The sequence below is a fragment of the Calliopsis andreniformis genome, chromosome 8 (assembly GCF_051401765.1).
Source record: "Calliopsis andreniformis isolate RMS-2024a chromosome 8, iyCalAndr_principal, whole genome shotgun sequence".
NCBI lineage: Eukaryota > Metazoa > Arthropoda > Insecta > Hymenoptera > Andrenidae > Calliopsis > Calliopsis andreniformis.
Genome location: NC_135069.1, coordinates 5,454,154 through 5,480,330, shown reverse-complemented (window position 1 = coordinate 5,480,330; position 26,177 = coordinate 5,454,154). Strand labels below are relative to the sequence as shown.

The window sequence follows — 26,177 nt, the reverse complement described above, 5'->3', positions numbered from 1 at the left end:
AACTTTATCTCATTAAAAATAGAGCGGAAAGATATTGAGAATTTGAAATTAAAATAGAAACATAATTGATTTATTTTAAGAGTACAGTATTAATATACTATCTTAAAGTAATTTTTCCTCAGCTTCCTCATCTTGAGAAAGAACGACTAAGCTGTCTCCCCATAAATTAAATTCACTCCTCCAAGATACCCTAATCACCTTCCTCTTTGGATAATAAAATCAAACACGAAGCGACTCGCGTAAAAGCTAATCGCGAGAAGGAATAAATTCTCATCACAGAAGACGTCGGATTATGGGCTTGGAATTAGACGAAGACCAATAATCGCTGGATCTTCGAATTCAATGTGGGCATAGGACGCAAAGTGGACCAACCTTGGATCCCAATTACACGGTCATCGTCGCAATAAAATCTTTAAAAACCGTACGCGTGAAAATTGCACTGCGTGGATCGCGCGACGGCCTTGGCATTAGAGCGAGCCGAAGGTGCAATTGAATCAATCGACTCTGTACTCGCGCCGCCGACTCGTTTGCATCGCGCGTAAGAGATAACAGATAACTCCTTGATGGAGCAAAAATAGACGCGGCGTAACGTTCGCTAGATTTCCTTGTTATCCAGTGCTGTTGCACGAACGCATTGTCACTCTGTGAATAGCTTCTGCATAGCAGAAATTGTTCTGGGTTTAGTTCTCTGTTCTATTGTACTTGCAGAAGTGAGCACTTGCTTGGTGCATTGTATTTTAAAAAAAGAAAGGTTTGAAAATTGGGGTATTGTAGATGGAACAGATAGGTATAATATGATAGAGAAATCGTATAGATTATGGATTTATTGAGAAGGTGTAACGTTGATTAAAATTAAAGATTAGAACTGTTCTGATTTCGTTTATGAGTTCATCACTGTCTTCTCGACAGTCTTAATATTTTCTTTCACGGGACAAGCATGAGCTAATACATAAACTGATCTCAGAAGTGTGTCTTACTGTATAAACTTCTGGGTGATGGCTCTCGAGATTATAGGGGACATGTATACACTCTATACATCACTCGATAGATAGATGACAGTCCTCAATTAGACTTCATTCTTTATCGCCTCATATTTCTGTCAAGCTTCTCTCCAACAAAACAAATTAACTTCAACTTCGAGTGACCCTACCTCCCACTATCATATCTCTATCAGCATTTTCAGTAAGTATAGCATTTTCTCTGTATAAAATTACACCTATGACCCTCATTTCTCAGAATTCTCACTTCCCTTCAAAATAGAATTAGGAAATGAATCAAATTCCCTCTTTTTAAGTGAGAGCCTCTTAAAACCCTGAAAAATAATCATGTCACAATAAGGCTCCAACCAAGCTGGCACTATTGGTCTCCCATGAAGATACTTGTCCACTTGTGAGTAAAACTATCGCGAGCTACTCTCGAGAGTACTCTCAGATATCGAATCTATGTTATACAGTAACTCTCAGCTACTCTTAACTCAGTATCAGATAGCGAATACACTATTAAGAGTACTTTCAAGACCAACTCGCGACAGTTTCACTCTCAAGTGGACACGTACCCTAAGAAGTCCCCTCCAGCTTTAAGAGCAGCAAGCTCAAAAGATTAAAAGCATCAACAGCAATATTTCCCTGGAGACTTCTCACGAACCACGAATAATACTCTTCTTCAGAGATCCTCGCAAGCCTCATGGTCCCGCGAAAAGCGGCGTGGCGATAATCGCGCGTGCCCTCGCGAGGAATCTTCGACGATTCGAGCCAGCGCGGGCTCGGTGGGGATCGCGCGCGAGGCACGAAATTATCGGCCACGGGAGAGAGTGGAGAGAGACAGAGAGACAGACAGAGAAAGAGAGAGAGAGAGAGAGTGAGAGCGGGCAAAGGCGATTAGGGGGCGGCAAGAAGACTCGCCGCGGTCGAGCAGATCGGCAGTAGCGTTAAGGCAGTCAGAGAGAATGACTCGTGCCGCGCGTTTCAGCGTCTTGTGGCTGGCCGTCGTGGCCACGCTCGCACCCTTCGCCGCGACCCTTACCAGGAACGATCTCTACCCCTATGCGACACCCGGCTCCGCGATCCTGCAGGCGGATGTGAACGGAATGCTCCTGTCGGCTGAGACTGTCCTCAAGACACCTATCTCATTCTACGATAGAATCTACAATATTATATTCGTGAGTAGAATCTATGATTTTACTGCTGCGTGTGGCCTTCAGTCTCGTGGTACTTTGTGGAGAAAGTTTTCTGTGGATTTTCTGGAGGGAGTTGAACCCTGTTGAGTTTAGGGTAGGTTGCTGAGGGATATGATTTTTATTAGGGATCGTTTATTTATTTTTTTTTTTTTTTTTTTTGGTTTGTGTATATTTGGGTGAGCAGCTTTCAATTTGAGATTCATTGTTGAGTATTTATGAACGTGGCTTTGAAGCTTGAATGATATGGCGAGGGATAGTATTTGTGTAAGTTTATAATGAGAAATTAGCTTGTGAGGTCAATTTGATATCACTGAAAATGTCAGTGAGAGTGCAGGGAGCAAAATTTTTTCGTTTTACATAATTTGAGTCTGTAGGGAATGTAGGAATGAGTTCGTATCTAGTGATTACTGCGAACATAGTCTTCTATTTAGACCTTCGTATATTTTTTGTGGGACAAAGTAGATTTCTACTTGAGAGTTTTTAAGGGATTTCTTTGAAATTCGAGTAGTCCTTAACTAGCTCAATAGTAGTTAGTAGTTCTTGGTCACGAAACTTGAAAATTCAGTTCCAAACCTTTCTATTTTAGCTTCTGATTTAAAGTCTGCCAGCCAATTTTCAATTTCAAACCCCATATAGTCCACAGACTATATTCAATTGTTATTCTCTATATCAATTTCAAGCAGAAAAAGCATCCCAAAAGATTCTCCACCCACTACTAAAAATCAATTAAAAAATAGTTCCACAAACTGCACCATAAACAATTTCCCTGAACGAGGTATCCCCTATTCCAGTCCACTCAAGTGAACACCTAATCCCCAAAAATTCTTTCTCCTCAGATCCACTTTGATATCCTCCAACCCACTCCCAAGTCATCGCGTCTATTTTCGACCGCAATACAAAGCCGCGAATGCTCTCCAAAAAATCGTTATTTTTATCCCCTGGTCAGACTCTTCCTCGGACAGCGATCGCCACTCCGCGCTTGGATTTCGGTCGGTCACAAAAATACTCAGCGAACCGAGCATCCACGCTGGAATTCGAAAGTTACCGCGTCGTGTCGTAGCGCGCGAAACTGTTTGAACACGTGGCGCGCGTGGCATTGTTTACACGTCGTGGGGAAGTGGCGAGCAGGAAGGGCCTACGCGTTTATTTGAACGTTTTAAATTAAGAAAACGATGGTCGGCGCAGTTACCCCTTGCGTGAACGTAAACGAAGCGGCCCACGAAACGTTTCGACTCGATCGAGCCGCGTGAGAAGGATTCAAAGAACGACGGAGCGGGGAGAGACGTTGGCGTCTGTCGGCGTAATTCCTTCGTTAATATTAATTCACGCGGCACAGAGAAAAGCAGGGGACATTCGGTCATCCCCTTAATTCGGCTCGTGGTCTAATCTGCCGTCATCTCGCCGCATGACACGAATTCATTGCCCGCGATGACGGTCAAACGGCCGCAGTCGGAGCAATCGCTCAATTGAGGCGCTGGGTCGTCGCACGAGCGAGCTCATCGCGTCTCGGGGATGAGGAGAGACCCTGATAAGGACCTCGTGATTCGCGGAAACTTCTGGGAACGCGAGTAGACTGGCCAGTGTGTGACGATGAAGTGTATGTAGGACTTAGTCGATGTAGACTTGGTATTAGTTCTTAAATTTGCGTTGTCTATGGAATTTTTTGGATCCTTTTTAGTTTGTTTCGAAATCTTGTTTTTCTATGAGTGGGTTGAAGTAATTATTGGGTGTACAAACATATTAACCTGCAACTAGTGACGTCATTTTGTAACATACTATTTTGAAATTATATTTCTAATTTTAAAATACACGGATATTGATAACTCTTAAATCACTCGCCTTGAAACATCAGAAACGAGGGTATCATAAAATCGTAACTATGACCAGGCACCCCATTACATTATTTACCTAAAGAACGTTCTCTTCTCGAAATTGACATCTCCCCACGACGTGACTACGATTTCCTGCTGCCCCTTCATTCATCACTATCCATTTGTTTAACTTCGTTTACTTAACACATCTCTTAGATCCAGTAAGGATAGCGACGAGTGTTAATCGCGTTACGAGAACATCGTTCATCGAAAAACCCTGTGCTGTCGAAGGGTTCAAGCCCAGTATTGCTTACAATACGAACTTAGTGTCTTTTCAGAGATAAGATTTCCTCGAGCTTATCTCTGACAAGGAGCGCCAAAAATATCGAGAAGCCACAGGAGCGATTAACCGCGAAAAGCGATTGACTCAGTACGCAAACACTGTCCAGATTAGAGAAGTCCTGAGGGACGTGGTGATCTCACTTTTCCTCGAACCGATTCGTCGTCGCGAAACCGCGTGAATGAACGTTGATTGCGTGGCTAGTCTCGCGTATCCGGAGGGATCTTCGGTCTAATTGATCCGTGCGAGGCAAGGTGCATGATCTCATGCAGCCAGCGTCATGTTTTCATTATACGCGCAAAAAGCACGGTGTGGGGGAGCACGTGACCCAGCTCGAGATAATTGCTCGCAATGACTCGTACATGGACACAGAAGTTTCCACTCAGGTGTTTTCATTAATGAGCTGCGTAATTGTTTTATTCATGGTGATTGGATATAGTGTGAATATGCTGGAAGTGTGAAAGATTTGTGGCGTATCACATTATGTAGTTTAATACGAAGTTGCGTCTAATCGTTTCATACTTTTGCACTTGTGTTTTTAGATTCCTTTGGTTTAATAGATTCATTCAATTCTTTCCTTGAAAACGAGAAGACATGACATCATTTAAGACCTTGTATATTTTATATAAAATCTTGATTGTAATTGAAACTATGTTATGCAAGAGAAACATTTAATTCCTTAAATCCCTAAAATCAATTAAATTGACATACAAACGCCAAGGATGTCAATTTTGAAATATCTACAGAAACGTTAAATGCATAAAAAGTGAGTCGATAACTGAGTCAATATCAATCACTCTTTTTTATAGTCTCTTGTGCTACTTTATTGTGGTATTGAAATAAAAATGTCAATACGAGTAATCGAGTGCCTATTGCTCCAAAGATCAAAAAGAAGCAGCCATGAATGAGGCTCCCAGTCGTAGTAAAAGCGTGTAGCACGTGCTCCATTCATCGTCACGCTCGATAATTCAATCGCCCTGGCCGAATCGCCGCGTTATCAGTGACGCGCGTGCGTTTCGACAGCGTGGCCGCGCATATCAAAGTTGTCGAACACGGAAGCTGTAACTGGGAAGGAAACTAATGACGAATAATCGCAGCAGCTTATTACCATCTATGGGACCTAGAGTCCACACAATCCACTGTCTTCAAGCATCAAGATTGCACTATGATATTTGTGAGAATCCACGCACAGACTTCTCTCAATCTGTAATTGAGCCTTCTTGTGGATCAGATTAAAGCGTAACGAGCCTCGGTTGCGCAAGAATCCAGGGCCCACAGTAGATCCACAGTGGATAGAGACAAGGACCATAAAGTAGCGCAGAAAATTTCAGCGCAACAATGAACAGTGCGCTAATTAAATAGATAAATATGGGAGCGAGGTTTGATTAGGTGGAGCGCGATCAGGTAGACAGTCCGCGGAAATAGTCAGAGGTACCTGTTGGTGCTGGACGATAGGATCTGTTAAACGAACAGTATCGAAACTGACGATGATCCACCAGTGGCTATCAAGATGGACGCTAATGCGATGGACGATTTACGACGTAAACGCGAGCGATTAGCCTTGACGCTTTCCCACATTAGTTAACCGACGATTTGTAGGAGGAGGTTGCGAAATTCCGCGAGAAGATTCCTCGAGATCGCGACGTCATGTCGACGGTGGCCAATTAGCCTCGCTTCGAAATTCGCGGTTAATTAAGTTAACTATCGCTCCTACGAGACTTTGAGGCAATGTCTCAGTCGAATTGGTTCATGATGCTGGCTGCTTTCATGCGCAGGTTTTCTAATTCTGTTGAAAGCTTGCTTTTTTCTTTTTTTTAATGCATTTGAGTTACTTAATTGGGCGATAAAAATGTGGGAATTTGAAACATGGATTTATTGTGGAGGTAGTATTATTGAGTGAATTTACTTTACGTGTAGAAATCTCATGTTCTTTTATGTTCCTATAAAATCTTCGTAAAAGTGAACTAATTGACTCATTCTACTTGCTAAGTAACACTACTTAATGCTACTTAATATTTTCCTTAGTAATATAACTGACCTACAAACGAACTCCACAGAATTAGAAACCTCATTACAGAGATAACAAGATTATCCAACATTAATCAAAACGAATTACATAAAACTGACTTGCAACGATATAATCAAACGTCTCCCAAAAGAAGCCAGCATTATCACTGACCATGAAATCACCAAGTAATCATCTTCCCCCGCATTACGTCACTCATTACGTCCTCATTCATTACGCTCTCATTGCCCAAAGAAGCTACATCGCCCTGATGACACCAAATCGTCCGAGGTGCGTCCAATTATCGTCCAATCGACGGTTCTAGCTTCCACAGAGGATTTCACGCAAGAAACGCCGCGGCCCACGCGGATACTTGACTCGCCCTCTTCGTCTCGTTTATCTGACACGCGATGGAAACGCGAGAGTCGACTTCCTCCACGAGGCTAACGAAATCAAGACGAGATGCAAAAGCCCTGGCCGATTCCGTGACGATCTGATTGACACACATATATCGAGCGCGATATATCCGCGACGGTCTACTTAGAAGCTCTGCCTACACGACAATCATCTCCATTCCGTCGGTTATCGTCGACGATTCGCAGTCATCAGAATGATTGCGGCCGATTACACGATTGCGTTAGCGCGTGCGGGCCGCCTTGTGGAGACGCTGGGACAGGCCACGAAAAGTCAAAAAATTGGGCTGTCTTCGATTGAAATTCGAGGGAGAAATTTGTGGTAGCTCTGAGAAAGTACTTCTTGCAAAGAGGATACAGTCTTTGCACTCTTCCTCTCGCTTCTTTATAATATTATTTTCTACACTTTGAAGTAGATGCATCTACATTCTACAGAATATCTCCCTTAACTTCTCTCGTCGTGTTTTACATAGACCAGCTACTCAAAGAAACACATCCAGAAACAATTCCACTCGATCGGAATTCCCCCAGTGTTTATTTACCGCGACGAGATAATCGGCGACATCAGGAAGAGAATCGCCACTCAATATGGATTCCACGTATTACTTCCAGCCCAGTCTATCTATTTTCACCGTTTTCTCTGCCCTCACGATCGCCAGGGATTACGTGTGTGCGTGTGTGTCATCGGCTCATCAGCAACCTATGACCCCAGCGATAACCCCGTCCCGCAGATAGCGGGCCTCGGCTCTCCCGACAGACTCGAGACTCACGAGTGTCAAAACGGTCGAGCAGAATCGAAGCACGCGATCGATGACCACTCGAGAGCCTCGTTACCACGCTGCCATCGATTGTCGCCGATCCAATCCCGCTGTCTCGCAATTATCGGCTGGGAAATCGTCTAACCGGGAGTGGCTAATCCACCCCGATGGCTATCGATCGAGGGGAACCGAAAGAAGTGGGGTGCTCTGGACGATTGGAATAATTACGGGCTTGATGCTTTTTTACTCCACTCGGGCTACAATCGCTTCACGATCGCGATCCGAAAGGTGGTTAGAGGCTCTGATCTTGTATGAGGTTGAGGGATGAAGAGTATGGAGGTGGTAGACCGAGTTTGGGGAATTAGAATGTATTAAAGGGTTTTATTGTTGAGGTAACTGTCCTAGTAATTGGCCAAGTTCACATATGTAAATACTAGTGTCAATTATATTCAATTTTTGGCTTTACTTTTGATGCACTAGGTGTATTTAATTAGAAATAGAAACTAGTGTCATTGCAAAGATGTGAAAAAACTGAGACCTCAAGAAATTGAAGATATGCCATCACTAACAAGGTCTACACACTGTTTTACCACAAATTAAACAAACATCTAATAGAAGCATCGTCAGAGCTTAAATTACCCTGACCCATATATGGGTCATGCGGCTATCACCAAGTTACCCACTTGCATATCCAGAATAAAATCCAAACTGCTCGCGCTGCAGGATATCTGGAAACGTAAACACTGGCTGGAAACCAGATACAGCTTAAGACACCTAAAACTCCAGAAGCATACTCGAGTGACGTATCAGCACTTTGTCAGTTTAATTCGTGTCAATTCTCGTGACCGGGTTGCTCGTTGAGCGACACGCGGGTGTTGGACCCGACACGATGCTCGCGGCATTAGCACCACGTGAAAACAATACGACCGTCGAACAATCAACCTCGAAGTTCGAGCGACGCATGCACTATTAGCGGCGTTTAGGAACCGGGACGTGGGAACGACCGAAACCAGGCCGGAATTCGGTTGTCGCGCTAAACTTCGCCAATTATCGCTGCTATTCGAGCCTACGAACCGCTGCCTTCCGTCTTTGCGTAACTGTTCCTGTCTACCACTTCCTTTCACCATTGCCATTTGGTGAAATTCACCCTCTGTTTCGTTCCATTCGCGAGAATTCATTTGACTCGGAAAGGGGTGTATAAAAACCTCGTTGAGATTAATAAGCATAACAGTTGTGAAATTTGAGACACTGTTTGAGACAATATTAGGCTTTGGAGATTAGATAAAATTGTGAATAGAGTGTTAATTACTTGTGAATCACTCGACGAAGGTGAGATAAAAATTTCTGTGTTGAAGCTTCTCTAGAATCTACAATACATGTTTTAATTAATAATTATGGTACATGTTTATTGCTCCTTAGAATCGAAGGATTCTATGAATCACCAGGAGAAGACGCCAGCATAAATCCAGTCACTCAAGCTTCAAAAGCTCCTCCTAATTACCAGCCAACAATCTTCACTAAACGATTTCCTTCGCGATGCCTTAATCAACGCAACAGACGAACCCTTAACTAGTCCCAGAAAAATGTCAAAGAAAATCGAGGCAGCGGAGACGCTTCGTTAGCGCAACTTCAGTTTCCATTTTGGAGCAGGGGCAGGCGTCCAGCGTCAGCGACGAGGCGCATTCGCGGCAAGCAGAAATAGTCTTTCGTCGGAGTTTTAATTTCGGCCTGTTAATGACGAGGAACATCTCTGCGAGCGACAGACAGCTGCCGCTCGAATGTGGAGCAACGCGCGCGCCTTTCAGTTTAGCCAATTGACGAAACGACGTGTCTAGACGAGGCTGAAGCTTTAGCCCTTTTCAGTGGCCCAACACTGTTGCTCGTCGTTAGCGGGTGAACGACTCGACGAACACGCCGAGCTTCTCGTTGCGCCATTGACGGATCTCAGAGCACGTGCTGACGATTTACCTGTTGGCTTCGCTTTCCACGCGCAGAGGGACTGTTTGGTCCTCCGTGTGATGCAGGGAAGGAAATGTTCCAGGGATGAAGATAATGGGGTTCGATAGTAATAGCATTAGGCGTTGAATGGAGATTAGAGTCGGATTACAGGTTATTGAAAACTTTTGTGAGAGGTCTCCAGTTGCACTCCATTGGGCTAGAGAGCTTAGATATGCAAATTTGCAGCTACGTAAAATTGGAGAGCCCCGTTTGCAGGGTAGGAGGAATTTAAGTAAAGACTCTCTTGGGTATCTTGTCTTTGAAGTGGAGTAGGTGTTATAAAAGTCACTATGTGTGTGATAGAGTATTTAAGGAATAAATATGTATCTGAAAATGTTAACTTGCAAAAATTTAAAAGGTTTAGAAAACGCCATTTTATTTTTAAATTAAAAAAGTTTCTATTATAAAGTGCTCAACATCCCCCAATTTGAGTAACAAGAATTTGAATTACAAACACCTCTCGAACTTTCGAACCCTTTCGTCGACTTCATTGCTTGCTGTCACAGCGAATTAAAAGGCAAATCTCTTTCTTATCGTTCCAGGTGAACGCAAATGGCGTCCTCTCTTTCGCCAGGGCGATGCAGAGGTTCTTCAACATCCCGTTCCCCTTGGATGATCCTGTTGTCGCGCCGCTGTATACGCACGTCGACACCAGGGCATCTGGCAGAGTATATTACAGCGAGACTGATGCACCGGAAGTCCTCGCCAGAGCTGGAGGAACGATCAGGGGCGCCTTCACCGACGCAGCTGATTTCGAACCCATTCATGTGTTCCTTGCCACCTGGCTGGACGTTGGATACTACAATGAACAAAATGATAAGGTTAGTTCAGATTCAGCTACCTTTTTAGGTAAGATAAAATTAGCTGGTTGTTGCTAGTCAAATTAATCGTAAATGAAAAAAGAGGAAAGTTATAGTGATTTAGGTTTTTATATCTCCATTCATTCAGAACATTAATTAATTATAAAAACTACTGTAGGATATTAATTTCTTAATCTGTCCAGGCTTTCTATTTTCTTCTTTCAATACAGGCAGTAAAATATGACCAGAATTTTGAAGCTTGGACATATCGAAAATTTATTCTAAAAGTGAAACATCTCATAAAAGTATACTGTAGCATATTTTAGTAGTCTCAATGATCATTATTTCTTTCCAAAGCAATGATGGTACGTCTAACCATCTCGCAATTGTCTCTGAATCACGTATAGAAGTTGATTAATCTCCTCGCAGGTGAACACGTACCAAGTAGCCATCTCGTCCAATGGCACGCACTCTTACCTCGAGATGCTGTACCCAGAGAATGGCATACAGTGGATCCAAGGCGAGTCGCATCCCAGCGGCTTACCAGACGCCAAGGCGCAGGCAGGATTTATGAGCGAGGGAAGAATGTACACGCTGAAGGGATCTGGGACGGATCAGATTCAGAACGTCGACAAGTGAGTCAGGGGATAGTTATTTGTCTTTGGTCACGTGAGCAGTGGCTTCATCGATGATTCCTCTTGCAGGTGGTCCAACGTGAACAGACCAGGACATTGGGTGTTCCAGATTGGTCCCATCGCTGACGACGAGGAGGTGAAGTTGCCTGACAATATCGAGGGTAAATTATTTTATTGAATTTTGTTCTGAAATTCTAGTGGTAAGCTTTGATTGATATATTTTTTCATGGGATATCTAGTGTTCCTGAACTACCTAGCTTCTGTTTTTTAATAATTCTTGATATCAAACATCTTCTATAATAGATAATCTGAAGTTTGAAATTATCTTTTTGACTATTTTTATTAAGATTCTCATATTCAAGATTAATACTTCACACTCAATACTTTATACCACATGCTCCAACTCAGGTCACAGAATATTTCCGAAGTTAGTGCTGATCAATGTCTGCCTTTAACTTAAACTTAATTTCTGTGAATTTCGTGAATCAGAAGCCAACACAGCGAACCAGGAACCGAGTTGTAGAAGCGGTGCGACGTCCTGCCACAGCAAAGCAACCTGCGTCGACTACGAAGTGGGTTTCTGCTGTCATTGCAAGCAAGGATTCTTTGGAAACGGTAGATCCTGCCAGCCGAATGGTAAGGGTTGCCATGCACTGTAACTCCTCGAGAGCCTGCGTAGCAGGAGACGCAAATTTAAGAGTCCCTCTAATTATCCACGAGTCGTGCTCCTTTGATGTGGCCACGGTACATAAAAATCCTCTTCCAAGGGGCTCAACCCGAGGGCAATTTTAACTGCCTCGCGCGCGGGAATAACGACTCCACCCGCGCTCTGTGATCTATTCATAGATCACTGTGTCCTAAGTCGGCCGTCCGAGGACCTCGTAAAACTCGAAATTTGCGGGACAGACCCTTTGAGCGTGTCGAGTCGTCTGGAGTAAAGATTTTAAGAGCTGCTTGAATTTGTAGACGTCCCCCTGCGTGTGATCGGACGAGTCTCTGGAACGATCAATGGCGTTGAGTTCCCATCGAGGGATCTGCAGTGCTACGTGCAGACAAGGGACGGGAGAACCTATACTGCTTTGTCCAGGGTGCCTGATGAAATTGGCGCCAGCTTTCAATTACTTGGCAATCTAGGTGGAGTCATCGGTTGGCTGTTCGCGAAACCTATCAGCGAGACGAAGAATGGATATGAACTGACAGGTACTGGTGTTTTTAATAAATCGGTGAATGGAAAAACAGTAAAAGTTGCAAACGAACATTTCGAGATACATTTCCAGGCGAAATAAAAGACTACTAATATTGAGCAAAACAATCCTCCACGCTTGAGCTGCCGTAATTCCGTCAAAAAAAATCGCAGAGAAGTGCGACTGGCGTCACACTAAACGGCAAAGCCTCTACTATAACATCCATGCGCTGAATTTGTCCGTAAAAAATTCTTTACTGCACGTCCCGCCGAGAAAGTGTGGGTGGTCATCCGCTGAAAAATTTCCAAATTCAATTGTCTGTCAGGAGCTTGATAAATTTTTTTCGCGATGTTCGCTGCAGGGATTACGTAGCTGGAACCCTTCCCTTCCGAACAAGTCCTTGGCGAATGATCTGCGATTTTTTTTCGCCGAGATATCGCGGTCTGAAGGAAAAGTGAGCCTCCAGCCTCGGAATCAGGCACTGATCCAGGGGTCGAAAAAGTAGTCCATCTTTGAGATGCTGTAGCTCCTTCAAAAAAAATCGTAGCGGAGTGAGCCTGGTCTCATTCGAAAGGGCAATGCCTCTAGTATATGGTTTCTGAGTTGAATTTTCCGGGAAAAAATTCTCAAGCACAGGCCATGCCGAGGACCAGGGGGTGATTTTTCGCCAAAAGTTTCCCAACTTCAATCGTCTGTCAGGAGCTTGATAAATTTTTTTCGCGATGTTCGCTGCAGGAATTACGTAGCTGGATCCCTTCCCTTCCGAACAAGACCTTGGCGAATGATCTGCGATTTTTTTTCGCCGAGATATCGCGGTCTGAAGGAAAAGTGAGCCTCCAGCCTCGGAATCAGGCACTGATCCAGGGGTCGAAAAAGTAGTCCATCTTTGAGATGCTGTAGCTCCTTCAAAAAAAATCGTAGCGGAGTGAGCCTGGTCTCATTCGAAAGGGCAAAGCCTCTAGTATATGGCTTCTTGGTTGAATTTTCCTGGAAAAAATTCTCCAGTACAGGACATGCCGAGAATCAGGGTGTGGCTTTTCGCCAAAAGCTTCCCAAATTCAATCGTGTGTCAGGAGCTTGATAAATTTTTTTCGCGATGTTCGCTGCAGGGATTACGTAGCTGGAACCCTTCCCTTCCGAACAAGTCCTTGGCGAATGATCTGCGATTTTTTTTCGCCGAGATATCGCGGTCTGAAGGAAAAGTGAGCCTCCAGCCTCGGAATCAGGCACTGATCCAGGGGTCGAAAAAGTAGTCCATCTTTGAGATGCTGTAGCTCCTTCAAAAAAAATCGTAGCGGAGTGAGCCTGGTCTCATTCGAAAGGGCAATGCCTCTAGTATATGGTTTCTGAGTTGAATTTTCCGGGAAAAAATGCTCAAGCACAGGACATGCCGAGAACCAGGGGGTGGTTTTTCGCCAAAAGTTTCCCAACTTCAATCGTCTGTCAGGAGCTTGATAAATTTTTTTCGCGATGTTCGCTGCAGGGATTACGTAGCTGGAGCCCTTCCCTTCCGAACAAGACCTTGGCGAATGATCTGCGATTTTTTTTCGCCGAGATATCGCGGTCGGAAGGAAAAGTGGGCCTACAGCCTCGGAATCAGGCACTGATCCAGGGGTCGAAAAAGTAGTCCATCTTTGAGATGCTGTAGCTCCTTCAAAAAAAATCGTAGCGGAGTGAGCCTGGTCTCATTCGAAAGGGCAATGCCTCTAGTATATGGTTTCTGAGTTGAATTTTCCGGGAAAAAATTCTCAAGCACAGGCCATGCCGAGGACCAGGGGGTGATTTTTCGCCAAAAGTTTCCCAACTTCAATCGTCTGTCAGGAGCTTGATAAATTTTTTTCGCGATGTTCGCTGCAGGAATTACGTAGCTGGATCCCTTCCCTTCCGAACAAGACCTTGGCGAATGATCTGCGATTTTTTTTCGCCGAGATATCGCGGTCTGAAGGAAAAGTGAGCCTCCAGCCTCGGAATCAGGCACTGATCCAGGGGTCGAAAAAGTAGTCCATCTTTGAGATGCTGTAGCTCCTTCAAAAAAAATCGTAGCGGAGTGAGCCTGGTCTCATTCGAAAGGGCAAAGCCTCTAGTATATGGCTTCTTGGTTGAATTTTCCTGGAAAAAATTCTCCAGTACAGGACATGCCGAGAATCAGGGTGTGGCTTTTCGCCAAAAGCTTCCCAAATTCAATCGTGTGTCAGGAGCTTGATAAATTTTTTTCGCGATGTTCGCTGCAGGGATTACGTAGCTGGAACCCTTCCCTTCCGAACAAGTCCTTGGCGAATGATCTGCGATTTTTTTTCGCCGAGATATCGCGGTCTGAAGGAAAAGTGAGCCTCCAGCCTCGGAATCAGGCACTGATCCAGGGGTCGAAAAAGTAGTCCATCTTTGAGATGCTGTAGCTCCTTCAAAAAAAATCGTAGCGGAGTGAGCCTGGTCTCATTCGAAAGGGCAATGCCTCTAGTATATGGTTTCTGAGTTGAATTTTCCGGGAAAAAATGCTCAAGCACAGGACATGCCGAGAACCAGGGGGTGGTTTTTCGCCAAAAGTTTCCCAACTTCAATCGTCTGTCAGGAGCTTGATAAATTTTTTTCGCGATGTTCGCTGCAGGGATTACGTAGCTGGAGCCCTTCCCTTCCGAACAAGACCTTGGCGAATGATCTGCGATTTTTTTTCGCCGAGATATCGCGGTCGGAAGGAAAAGTGGGCCTACAGCCTCGGAATCAGGCACTGATCCAGGGGTCGAAAAAGTAGTCCATCTTTGAGATGCTGTAGCTCCTTCAAAAAAAATCGTAGCGGAGTGAGCCTGGTCTCATTCGAAAGGGCAATGCCTCTAGTATATGGTTTCTGAGTTGAATTTTCCGGGAAAAAATTCTCAAGCACAGGCCATGCCGAGGACCAGGGGGTGATTTTTCGCCAAAAGTTTCCCAACTTCAATCGTCTGTCAGGAGCTTGATAAATTTTTTTCGCGATGTTCGCTGCAGGAATTACGTAGCTGGATCCCTTCCCTTCCGAACAAGACCTTGGCGAATGATCTGCGATTTTTTTTCGCCGAGATATCGCGGTCTGAAGGAAAAGTGAGCCTCCAGCCTCGGAATCAGGCACTGATCCAGGGGTCGAAAAAGTAGTCCATCTTTGAGATGCTGTAGCTCCTTCAAAAAAAATCGTAGCGGAGTGAGCCTGGTCTCATTCGAAAGGGCAAAGCCTCTAGTATATGGCTTCTTGGTTGAATTTTCCTGGAAAAAATTCTCCAGTACAGGACATGCCGAGAATCAGGGTGTGGCTTTTCGCCAAAAGCTTCCCAAATTCAATCGTGTGTCAGGAGCTTGATAAATTTTTTTCGCGATGTTCGCTGCAGGGATTACGTAGCTGGAACCCTTCCCTTCCGAACAAGTCCTTGGCGAATGATCTGCGATTTTTTTTCGCCGAGATATCGCGGTCTGAAGGAAAAGTGAGCCTCCAGCCTCGGAATCAGGCACTGATCCAGGGGTCGAAAAAGTAGTCCATCTTTGAGATGCTGTAGCTCCTTCAAAAAAAATCGTAGCGGAGTGAGCCTGGTCTCATTCGAAAGGGCAATGCCTCTAGTATATGGTTTCTGAGTTGAATTTTCCGGGAAAAAATGCTCAAGCACAGGACATGCCGAGAACCAGGGGGTGGTTTTTCGCCAAAAGTTTCCCAACTTCAATCGTCTGTCAGGAGCTTGATAAATTTTTTTCGCGATGTTCGCTGCAGGGATTACGTAGCTGGAGCCCTTCCCTTCCGAACAAGACCTTGGCGAATGATCTGCGATTTTTTTTCGCCGAGATATCGCGGTCGGAAGGAAAAGTGGGCCTACAGCCTCGGAATCAGGCACTGATCCAGGGGTCGAAAAAGTAGTCCATCTTTGAGATGCTGTAGCTCCTTCAAAAAAAATCGTAGCGGAGTGAGCCTGGTCTCATTCGAAAGGGCAATGCCTCTAGTATATGGTTTCTGAGTTGAATTTTCCGGGAAAAAATTCTCAAGCACAGGCCATGCCGAGGACCAGGGGGTGATTTTTCGCCAAAAGTTTCCCAACTTCAATCGTCTGTCAGGAGCTTGATAAATTTTTTTCGCGATGTTCGCTGCAGGAATTACGTAGCTGGATCCCTTCCCTTCCGAACAAGACCTTGGCGAATGATCTGCGATTTTTTTTCGCCGAGATATCGCGGTCTGAAGGAAAAGTGAGCCTCCAGCCTCGGAATCAGGCACTGATCCAGGGGTCGAAAAAGTAGTCCATCTTTGAGATGCTGTAGCTCCTTCAAAAAAAATCGTAGCGGAGTGAGCCTGGTCTCATTCGAAAGGGCAAAGCCTCTAGTATATGGCTTCTTGGTTGAATTTTCCTGGAAAAAATTCTCCAGTACAGGACATGCCGAGAATCAGGGTGTGGCTTTTCGCCAAAAGCTTCCCAAATTCAATCGTGTGTCAGGAGCTTGATAAATTTTTTTCGCGATGTTCGCTGCAGGGATTACGTAGCTGGAACCCTTCCCTTCCGAACAAGTCCTTGGCGAATGATCTGCGATTTTTTTTCGCCGAGATATCGCGGTCTGAAGGAAAAGTGAGCCTCCAGCCTCGGAATCAGGCACTGATCCAGGGGTCGAAAAAGTAGTCCATCTTTGAGATGCTGTAGCTCCTTCAAAAAAAATCGTAGCGGAGTGAGCCTGGTCTCATTCGAAAGGGCAATGCCTCTAGTATATGGTTTCTGAGTTGAATTTTCCGGGAAAAAATGCTCAAGCACAGGACATGCCGAGAACCAGGGGGTGGTTTTTCGCCAAAAGTTTCCCAACTTCAATCGTCTGTCAGGAGCTTGATAAATTTTTTTCGCGATGTTCGCTGCAGGGATTACGTAGCTGGAGCCCTTCCCTTCCGAACAAGACCTTGGCGAATGATCTGCGATTTTTTTTCGCCGAGATATCGCGGTCGGAAGGAAAAGTGGGCCTACAGCCTCGGAATCAGGCACTGATCCAGGGGTCGAAAAAGTAGTCCATCTTTGAGATGCTGTAGCTCCTTCAAAAAAAATCGTAGCGGAGTGAGCCTGGTCTCATTCGAAAGGGCAATGCCTCTAGTATATGGTTTCTGAGTTGAATTTTCCGGGAAAAAATTCTCAAGCACAGGCCATGCCGAGGACCAGGGGGTGATTTTTCGCCAAAAGTTTCCCAACTTCAATCGTCTGTCAGGAGCTTGATAAATTTTTTTCGCGATGTTCGCTGCAGGAATTACGTAGCTGGATCCCTTCCCTTCCGAACAAGACCTTGGCGAATGATCTGCGATTTTTTTTCGCCGAGATATCGCGGTCTGAAGGAAAAGTGAGCCTCCAGCCTCGGAATCAGGCACTGATCCAGGGGTCGAAAAAGTAGTCCATCTTTGAGATGCTGTAGCTCCTTCAAAAAAAATCGTAGCGGAGTGAGCCTGGTCTCATTCGAAAGGGCAAAGCCTCTAGTATATGGCTTCTGGGTTGAATTTTCCTGGAAAAAATTCTCAAGCACAGGCCATGCCGAGGACCAGGGGGTGATTTTTCGCCAAAAGTTTCCCAACTTCAATCGTCTGTCAGGAGCTTGATAAATTTTTTTCGCGATGTTCGCTGCAGGAATTACGTAGCTGGATCCCTTCCCTTCCGAACAAGACCTTGGCGAATGATCTGCGATTTTTTTTCGCCGAGATATCGCGGTCTGAAGGAAAAGTGAGCCTCCAGCCTCGGAATCAGGCACTGATCCAGGGGTCGAAAAAGTAGTCCATCTTTGAGATGCTGTAGCTCCTTCAAAAAAAATCGTAGCGGAGTGAGCCTGGTCTCATTCGAAAGGGCAAAGCCTCTAGTATATGGCTTCTTGGTTGAATTTTCCTGGAAAAAATTCTCCAGTACAGGACATGCCGAGAATCAGGGTGTGGCTTTTCGCCAAAAGCTTCCCAAATTCAATCGTGTGTCAGGAGCTTGATAAATTTTTTTCGCGATGTTCGCTGCAGGGATTACGTAGCTGGAACCCTTCCCTTCCGAACAAGTCCTTGGCGAATGATCTGCGATTTTTTTTCGCCGAGATATCGCGGTCTGAAGGAAAAGTGAGCCTCCAGCCTCGGAATCAGGCACTGATCCAGGGGTCGAAAAAGTAGTCCATCTTTGAGATGCTGTAGCTCCTTCAAAAAAAATCGTAGCGGAGTGAGCCTGGTCTCATTCGAAAGGGCAATGCCTCTAGTATATGGTTTCTGAGTTGAATTTTCCGGGAAAAAATTCTCAAGCACAGGACATGCCTAGAATCAGGGTGTGGTTTTTCGCCAAAAGCTTCCCAAATTCAATCGTCTGTCAGGAGCTTGATAAATTTTTTTCGCGATGTTCGCTGCAGGGATTGCGTAGCTGGAACCCTTCCCTTCCGAACAAGACCTTGGCGAATGATCTGCGATTTTTTTTCGCCGAGATATTGCGGTCTGAAGGAAAAGTGAGCCTCCAGCCTCGGAATCAGGCACTGATCCAGGGGTCGAAAAAGTAGTCCATCTTTGAGATGCTGTAGCTCCTTCAAAAAAAATCGTAGCGGAGTGAGCCTGGTCTCATTCGAAAGGGCAATGCCTCTAGTATATGGTTTCTGAGTTGAATTTTCCGGGAAAAAATTCTCAAGCACAGGACATGCCGAGAACCAGGGGGTGGTTTTTCGCCAAAAGTTTCCCAACTTCAATCGTCTGTCAGGAGCTTGATAAATTTTTTTCGCGATGTTCGCTGCAGCGATTACGTAGCTGGATCCCTTCCCTTCCGAACAAGACCTTGGCGAATGATCTGTGATTTTTTTTCGCCGAGATATCGCGGTCTGAAGGAAAAGTGAGCCTCCAGCCTCGGAATCAGGCACTGATCCAGGGGTCGAAAAAGTAGTCCATCTTTGAGATGCTGTAGCTCCTTCAAAAAAAATCGTAGCGGAGTGAGCCTGGTCTCATTCGAAAGGGCAAAGCCTCTAGTATATGTCTTCTGGGTTGAATTTTCCTGGAAAAAATTCTCCAGTACAGGACATGCCGAGAATCAGGGTGTGGCTTTTCGCCAAAAGCTTCCCAAATTCAATCGTCTGTCAGGAGCTTGATAAATTTTTTTCGCGATGTTCGCTGCAGGGATTACGTAGCTGGAACCCTTCCCTTCCGAACAAGACCTTGGCGAATGATCTGCGATTTTTTTTCGCCGAGATATCGCGGTCTGAAGGAAAAGTGAGCCTCCAGCCTCGGAATCAGGCACTGATCCAGGGGTCGAAAAAGTAGTCCATCTTTGAGATGGTGTAGCTCCTTCAAAGAAAATCGCAGAGTGGTGAATGTGGCCTCAATTCGAAGGGCAGGGCCTCTGATTTAGCATCCGTGCAGTCTTTTTTCGGTCACTTTGATTGCTTCATTTTTACCCGAGATACGATGAGTGGTTCTTGTAATCACTCTGATCAATTCTAACTTGTCAACTACCCCATAAAAAGACATTATCGAATCCCAAGGAGCCCTAAAATTGTATCGTCCTTCACTCCTCGACGATAAAGTCTCACTTTTAATTTCAGGAGGTTTGTTCAATCACACAGCGGAGTTGACGTTCCCCGAAACAGAGGACAAAGTAACGATACGAAGTAATTACCTTGGCCTCGACGTTTTCGGGCAGTTGAAGATGGAGGCGGAGATCACAGGTACATTGCCCCAGTTGGCTAGGGATAGCCGCGTTGAGTATGGCGATTACGACGAACTATACACCAGAGCGCAAGCGGGGGTGATCCGCGCCCAGGGTGAGAAAACCATCAAGCTGAATGAAGATGGCGATGAGAGGGATCTGAGCTTCACACAGGATCAGACTATTGTTTATAATGAGTGCCCCTACCTTCCTGTGGATCCAGAAGATGATACCACTAGGCTCAAGTTCTTCAGGGGGGTCACGAACTACGAGGCCACCGAGGGCATCATTCGCTTCGCGGTGAACACGAAGGTAGCGCCCTTGGAAGAGGAAGACCCTTGCATACAGGGCAGGGAGACTTGCACTGAGCATAGCAGCTGCGTGGTTGATGGGGATGGATTCAAGTGTGTCTGCAATCCAGGGTGAGAAATCTTAAGTAGAAATATTGGAGTTCGAGGAGTGGTTAATGTATTTTATTCGTTTCCACTTGTAAAAGTATTCTGAGAATAGCTGACATTTATTTTTATTTTTATTTTAATGGAGATTAATATATTTCCTTCTCTGCAGGTACCAGTACTTGTACGAAGATGATGGCACTGCGACCTGCGTGGACGTGAACGAGTGTTCTGCTGGAAACCACATGTGTTCTCCAGATGCACAGTGCATCAATCAAGAAGGCAGTCACACCTGTCAATGTAGACCTGGTTTCACAGGAGATGGTCGCACTTGTGAGAGTAGGTTCACTGATTATGGGTAACTTCTATATAGAAAATTTGGTCGAAGGAATTTGGGTCTTTTGATTAGAATGTCAAGCATTTGAACTATCAGGGCACCTTGCATTTGATCTCATGTCGATATTATAATTTTAGTTCTTATCACTCGTAGTGCTGCAGTTTTAATTGACGCGCAGTCGCTAACATTGCGCGTGACAAAAAAATGGTAATAGGGCTCTAGAATGCTAAAACTATTTGACAGGAAACGGCATTGCTTGTCCAGTCTAAGTCCAGTGATGATGGCAACAGAGTTCCTCAGTACAAAAAATTTATTCATTTTCGTAATACAATTTCACTGTCGCATAATATTGCATTTCCTATTTTAGATCGATAAAACACTTAGTCTGACTATGATAAGTCTGTTTGTACCCCTTGTCCATAACATCCCTTAGAAATAAAATCAATACTCGACCACGTCGCTCAGGAAGCTATCTCCTTTTATTCACTGTCAGTAACTCGTGTACCTTCTGTTAACAATCTAGAGCTACCATCGTGCGATCACATACGTTGTGATAACTACGAACAGTGTGTGATGATCGACGGTGCACCTGAGTGCATCTGCAGGCCAGGTTACGAGGATACCGAGAATGGCTGCTATACAGTGCACCGTGGTAAGCCAGTCTCTCAATTTACCAGCAGCCACATTTCAAGAAAATTTCAGGTAGAATTTACTCTTGGATGCTTGTAGGTTCCTGTGATGTCGACGACAATTGTTCAACCAATGCAATCTGTAATTTCGACGAGGATACACAAAAACACATTTGCGTTTGCCTGCCTGGATATACTGGTAATTTACTTCCAGTACATTTTAAGTTACAATTACTCTTCAGTCACATTTTAATTCCATTAAAATTTAATCCCACAACGCACAAATTAGTTCCATTCGAAGGATAAGAAAGGATCAACCTTTTTCTAAATTATCAGATATTTTATATTTGTTTTTCAGTAGTAAAGAAAATTTCGTCATGACATTAACAAATATAAATTGAACAAGATGTGTTAATCTCTTCATGAATATTAACACACACGTGTACATTTTTCATGTTTAATTAAAATACCATTGACGCAGAAATTCCAGGAATATGATAAATTACGATTTACAAATTAACGCGTAATTACTCAACAGAAATGTAATTACTCAACAAAATCCAGAGATATCACAGGAAATATATATAACATTATTTCCCCAGCTTCGATAAATTTCATTTCAAAGGGATTAACACTCAGCAAAGAAAGATTCCATTATTTCTTCAATTCAAAGCCCTCGAAAAAGCAAAAGAAAAGTCAGATACATCCCCTCGACACAATAACAGAAACCCAACAAGACGCGTTGATCGCTTTTGCACCGCTCCAATCATCCACCTTATAAGTCGTCGAAAACAATTAAACTTCCCCTGCACGGCAACCCTTAATGTCATTAAGGCTGGCGAACTAATAAGTAACAAGTTGCAGCGTGCGCAGCGGCAGCTTTTCGTTGCACGTTGGAAAGTTAGAAAGGGACTTTGTACGAGCACCACGTGCAACACGCCTCGCGCCGAAATTGAATTAGAATGGAGGAAAGAGGGTCGATCGTGGCGAACGATCCGCGGTAAATCGCGCGAGAAGAGACCCTTCGTGTGTCTCTATTCAGATCGATCCCCTGATTCCTTTCGCCTGTTCTCGTAATCAGCCTCGATTCTGATGATCACGAATCGATTCCAGGCGACGGCTGGAACACGTGCGACCCGGAAACGGATGTGACCACAACCGACGAACCGCCGAAACCACAGTGCCTGAAAGAGATGTGCTGGTGTCCCACTGGCTGGGATTACCGAAATAACGAGTGCGTGCTGCAGGAGGAGGAGCAAAGGACTGTCGAGTATGAGAGAGACTGTGAGTACCGAAGGGGATGCACTTTTCGGGTGCATTTAGTGCGTCGAGGTTTTACTACAGCGTATGAAGCATTTGACTTTAACTTTGACCGTCACTGTGGACGTTAAAGGCGCAGAATTTTTAACTTGCTTTTTAGCTTTGAGGTATTTCGTTGATCTCTGGTCGGAAATTTCGTGAAAAGTTGAAGCTTTATGTTTGTCTCCGTTCTGAGGAGAATTTCAATCCTTTTGTATTGGAGTTTTGGGAAATAGAGTTACCGAAGGAGAGTGTACACTTAGGAGACTCGGCTCCCTGTTTCCTTAGAGTAGTAGGAAAATAGTTCTCCAATACTTTTTAGTTCCCGCTCAATCCTCGAGGGATTGCAATATCTCGAGCAAAAGCATGGGGACTAATCGCACGCTAGAGCATGTGAAGGTACAGTGGCCAAAGAAAGTTTAACATCGTTGTTGTCTTCGTCGTTGAAACTACGATAATAATTCTAGATTTCATTTCCCTCGTTGGTATGAGTAATTTGATTTGGGAAATCGAACTTGGTGTTTCTATTTCTAACTCTATCCAATAATGAATGAGAGACAGTGGAAATATTTATTAAACTACTCACAGTACCTCCATGAGAAGATACATTCATTAAATTTATTTTGACAGGGACACAGCCATAAATATTTGCAACGCCAGCAGAATCTCATTTAGTATTTGATTAACAGTAACATAAAATCGATATTTAATAAAGTATGACAAATAATTGATTCGAGATCCATACAACGAAGAATTCTTTTTATAATAGAGGACCTAGAAAGTAGACAGTATTATTAGTGTATCTTCTCAGAGGAGTCAATATTTAAAAATTGAAAGAATCTCATATCCATTCGTCTCACAAGCACAGATATCTCGAATAGTGTCTCTTCCTGTAACAAGATTGTATTCCCGATATCGTGAAATCATACGTTTTCCTTAGCCACTGGTATAGCATGAAACCGTAATAGAAACCAACTAGAATTCCATCTGATCTCAATTGGAATGATCACTAACCGCTTGCGACGAACGATTTGCATCGTCCATTCTAGTATCGGCACGACCGCTCCCGGAATGCATCGAAGACTACTGCATATGTCCCGACGGATACGATTACGACCATTCAGAGGAGATTTGCGTGGCCCGGCCTGGACACAACCACGAGACGATGGGACCATCAGGATTTCACTGTACGGCCAGCTTCGCTTCCGCTAATTCAGCCAATTAACAGTCTCGGCTCGAACAGCTACGCTTCACGTGCACTTAAACTAATTTCGCGATCCTTATAATTTATTCTCAGCTATCCACGAACGAATTTAGACACGTTGACTGCTATTTCACGAATGCTCGTGAATTTTTAGACTTTGACTCATGCTCACTGTCACGTCAAATTTGGGGGATAAATTAAAATTGAATTTTCGTTGTTAATCTTTTGTGGTCCGAGACAGAGACTAGACTAGACGGAGATTAGACTGCATTCATTTGATCGGGTTCAGAGAGTATTTTATAGTTTCATTTATTTCAGTATTTTAGAATGTAACTAATAAATTAGTGTATTTAAAGTAATTTAATTGGGTGTGGTAATTTAATTAATGTATGAACAGCTCATTTATTATAGCATAAGATATAAATTAGCAGTTTATGGTATCTTTTGATATATTGCTCTCTTTTTCGCATTATAAAACGTATTTGTACTTCTACAGTAGAATAAATATATATATGGTCAGACATATTCCTTTCGCCTTGTAGATGTATCTTTGGCACTTAGTAAGTCAAAAACGAAGCTAAGAACAACTCTCAGAACTATAAATATTGATCATAAATTAGCAAAAGTTTTCATATCATGCTAGTCTGGGGCCCAAAAGTGACTCTCCAGGACCACAAAGAGTTAAACCCCATTAAAAGTGGATCTACACTACATGCTGTACGATAAAGTTACATAACTTCCTAGAAAACAGAAAGGAGAGATGTTATACATATGCCCTTCTTCTATTTTCTAAAAAGTTATACAACTTTGTCACATAATATGTAGTGCAGATCCACCTGAAGAAATTGTTAATTTCATAGTTTCTACAATTACTGTAGAATTCTACTCAAGGGTCACTAACCCCCTGACACACGCGTTCAGCTAGCATAGACACAGATCTCTGTCCGTCAGTCGAGGTGTCCGCAGACAACAGAGTACTCCCAGTCGTCTACGTTCCTAAATTCGATCGGTGTGACTGATTCACGAAGCGTCATAAATTTCGTACGTGTAGCGGTCCAAGGGCCGAGCATTATCATAATTGCGCGCGCTTGTGTCCAGTACCGTGCAACGTGGTGAACAGGTGTCATCCCTACGCCCATTGCATCTACGTGACGAGCACAGGGGACTACGAGTGCCGCTGCAACCCTGGCTACGAGGGGGATGGCATGGAGTGCGCGAAAACAGGTACGTTCACCCTTGTCTTGCGACAGAGTCGCGTCTCGATCGAACGACGTCGCGTTATCGACGAGACCGAGGAGAAATTTCGTTTCCATGAAAGGGATTGTTGTTCTGGCGCAGAGGTGTCCTGCTTGGAGGTGGACATCTGCGACCCTAACGCGTCCTGCCAGCACGAGGAGCCACTGAGCAAGTGCGTCTGCAATCCAGGATTCGAGGGAGACGGAACCATTTGCAAACCCATCGGTCATGTCACCTTCTTCTTTTTTATCGTCACCTCTCCATTTTTCGAGCTATTTATTCCTATCACAGAAGCATTTTATTCGCTAATTAAGCTCGACACACGCTTGCGAGAAAAAAGGAACGTCGCTTTTGCATTAGTAGCCCTTGTAATCGCATGATTTAATAGAAAGTTACTGTGTCCCTTGCTTTAGGCTCGTTGGTTGTAGACAACTTTGTAGGAAAGGACTCGTTTTTAAGTTCCCCTTATTCGATAACTCAGTTCAGACTCATCAAAAATACTACGCCTGGCAAAAAGTTCTCGATCAAACCCAACACTACGAAATTATTTAAAAATATTATAGGTTCTGATAATGTAAAATTCAACCCCATTAAACTTATATGTATTATCATATGTTTCATATTCACAGGACAGCATTCTATATTTCAAAAACTGCTTTCTACTTTATATAAAATATTAAACCAGCTTTAACATTAAATTAAGTTTAATATTCTATTAAACCTCCTATTACTGCGTTTCGTTGAAAGCTTTTGCCAAGGATAGTATAATTGATAGCCAGAATTGAACAGTATCTCACCACTTGACTACAGTAGTTGACCAGTGATTCACTACATCGTGTAAAAAATTCCTAGTCATCTCTAGCGAACAGATATATCAACGAGCTTGTATCAAGGAATACCGTACAACCCCCGAGTCTCTGACCGCCAGGGTCAATGCAGTGCCACTACTACAACGTTTTTTTTCTGCGCTGTAGACGAGTGCAGGGGGGACTCGGATTGCTCGGAGAACGAACGATGCTCGTACAACCCCAGCAGTTCGCGTTACGGTTGCACCTGTGTTCCTGGGTACAGCTTGGTGGACGGACGCTGCGTGGTGTCCGATTGCTCCACGAATCCGTCTCAATGCCACGTGAACGCGCAATGCGTGTCTGCTGGTGAGGGTGGCTTCAAGTGCGTCTGCATCGAGGGATACAACGGCGATGGCGTTCGCCAATGCGTCGAGGACCACATCGGCTGCAACGTTCTGAACAATTGCGGCAGGAATGCTGTTTGCGGATACAATCAGACGTCGGCGAACTTCGCGTGCATCTGCCAGCCGGTACGTTTCGTTGAGTT

At 44.2% G+C, this 26,177-nt stretch overlaps 1 protein-coding gene across 5 annotated transcripts in view; it reads left to right on the top strand.

The window, feature by feature from the left end:
• Positions 1-1,949: 1,949 nt before the first annotated feature.
• The window catches only part of Ndg (Nidogen), a 28,340-nt gene continuing 4,112 nt past the window's right edge, over positions 1,950-26,177 (top strand). The window contains exons 1-15 of one of the 5 annotated variants that reach the window (XM_076383369.1): positions 1,950-2,158; positions 10,044-10,322; positions 10,731-10,936; positions 11,006-11,097; positions 11,426-11,572; positions 11,903-12,136; positions 19,639-20,164; positions 20,310-20,476; positions 20,998-21,126; positions 21,204-21,302; positions 22,217-22,387; positions 23,452-23,589; positions 24,705-24,830; positions 24,945-25,067; positions 25,817-26,160. In XM_076383369.1, coding sequence (XP_076239484.1) covers positions 2,087-2,158; positions 10,044-10,322; positions 10,731-10,936; positions 11,006-11,097; positions 11,426-11,572; positions 11,903-12,136; positions 19,639-20,164; positions 20,310-20,476; positions 20,998-21,126; positions 21,204-21,302; positions 22,217-22,387; positions 23,452-23,589; positions 24,705-24,830; positions 24,945-25,067; positions 25,817-26,160 — 2,853 coding nt within the window. In that variant the 5' untranslated portion in view covers positions 1,950-2,086. The remainder of the gene's footprint in view (positions 2,159-10,043; positions 10,323-10,730; positions 10,937-11,005; positions 11,098-11,425; positions 11,573-11,902; positions 12,137-19,638; positions 20,165-20,309; positions 20,477-20,997; positions 21,127-21,203; positions 21,303-22,216; positions 22,388-23,451; positions 23,590-24,704; positions 24,831-24,944; positions 25,068-25,816; positions 26,161-26,177) is intronic. The other 4 variants (XM_076383371.1, XM_076383370.1, XM_076383372.1 and 1 more) reach the window with 4 other exon arrangements.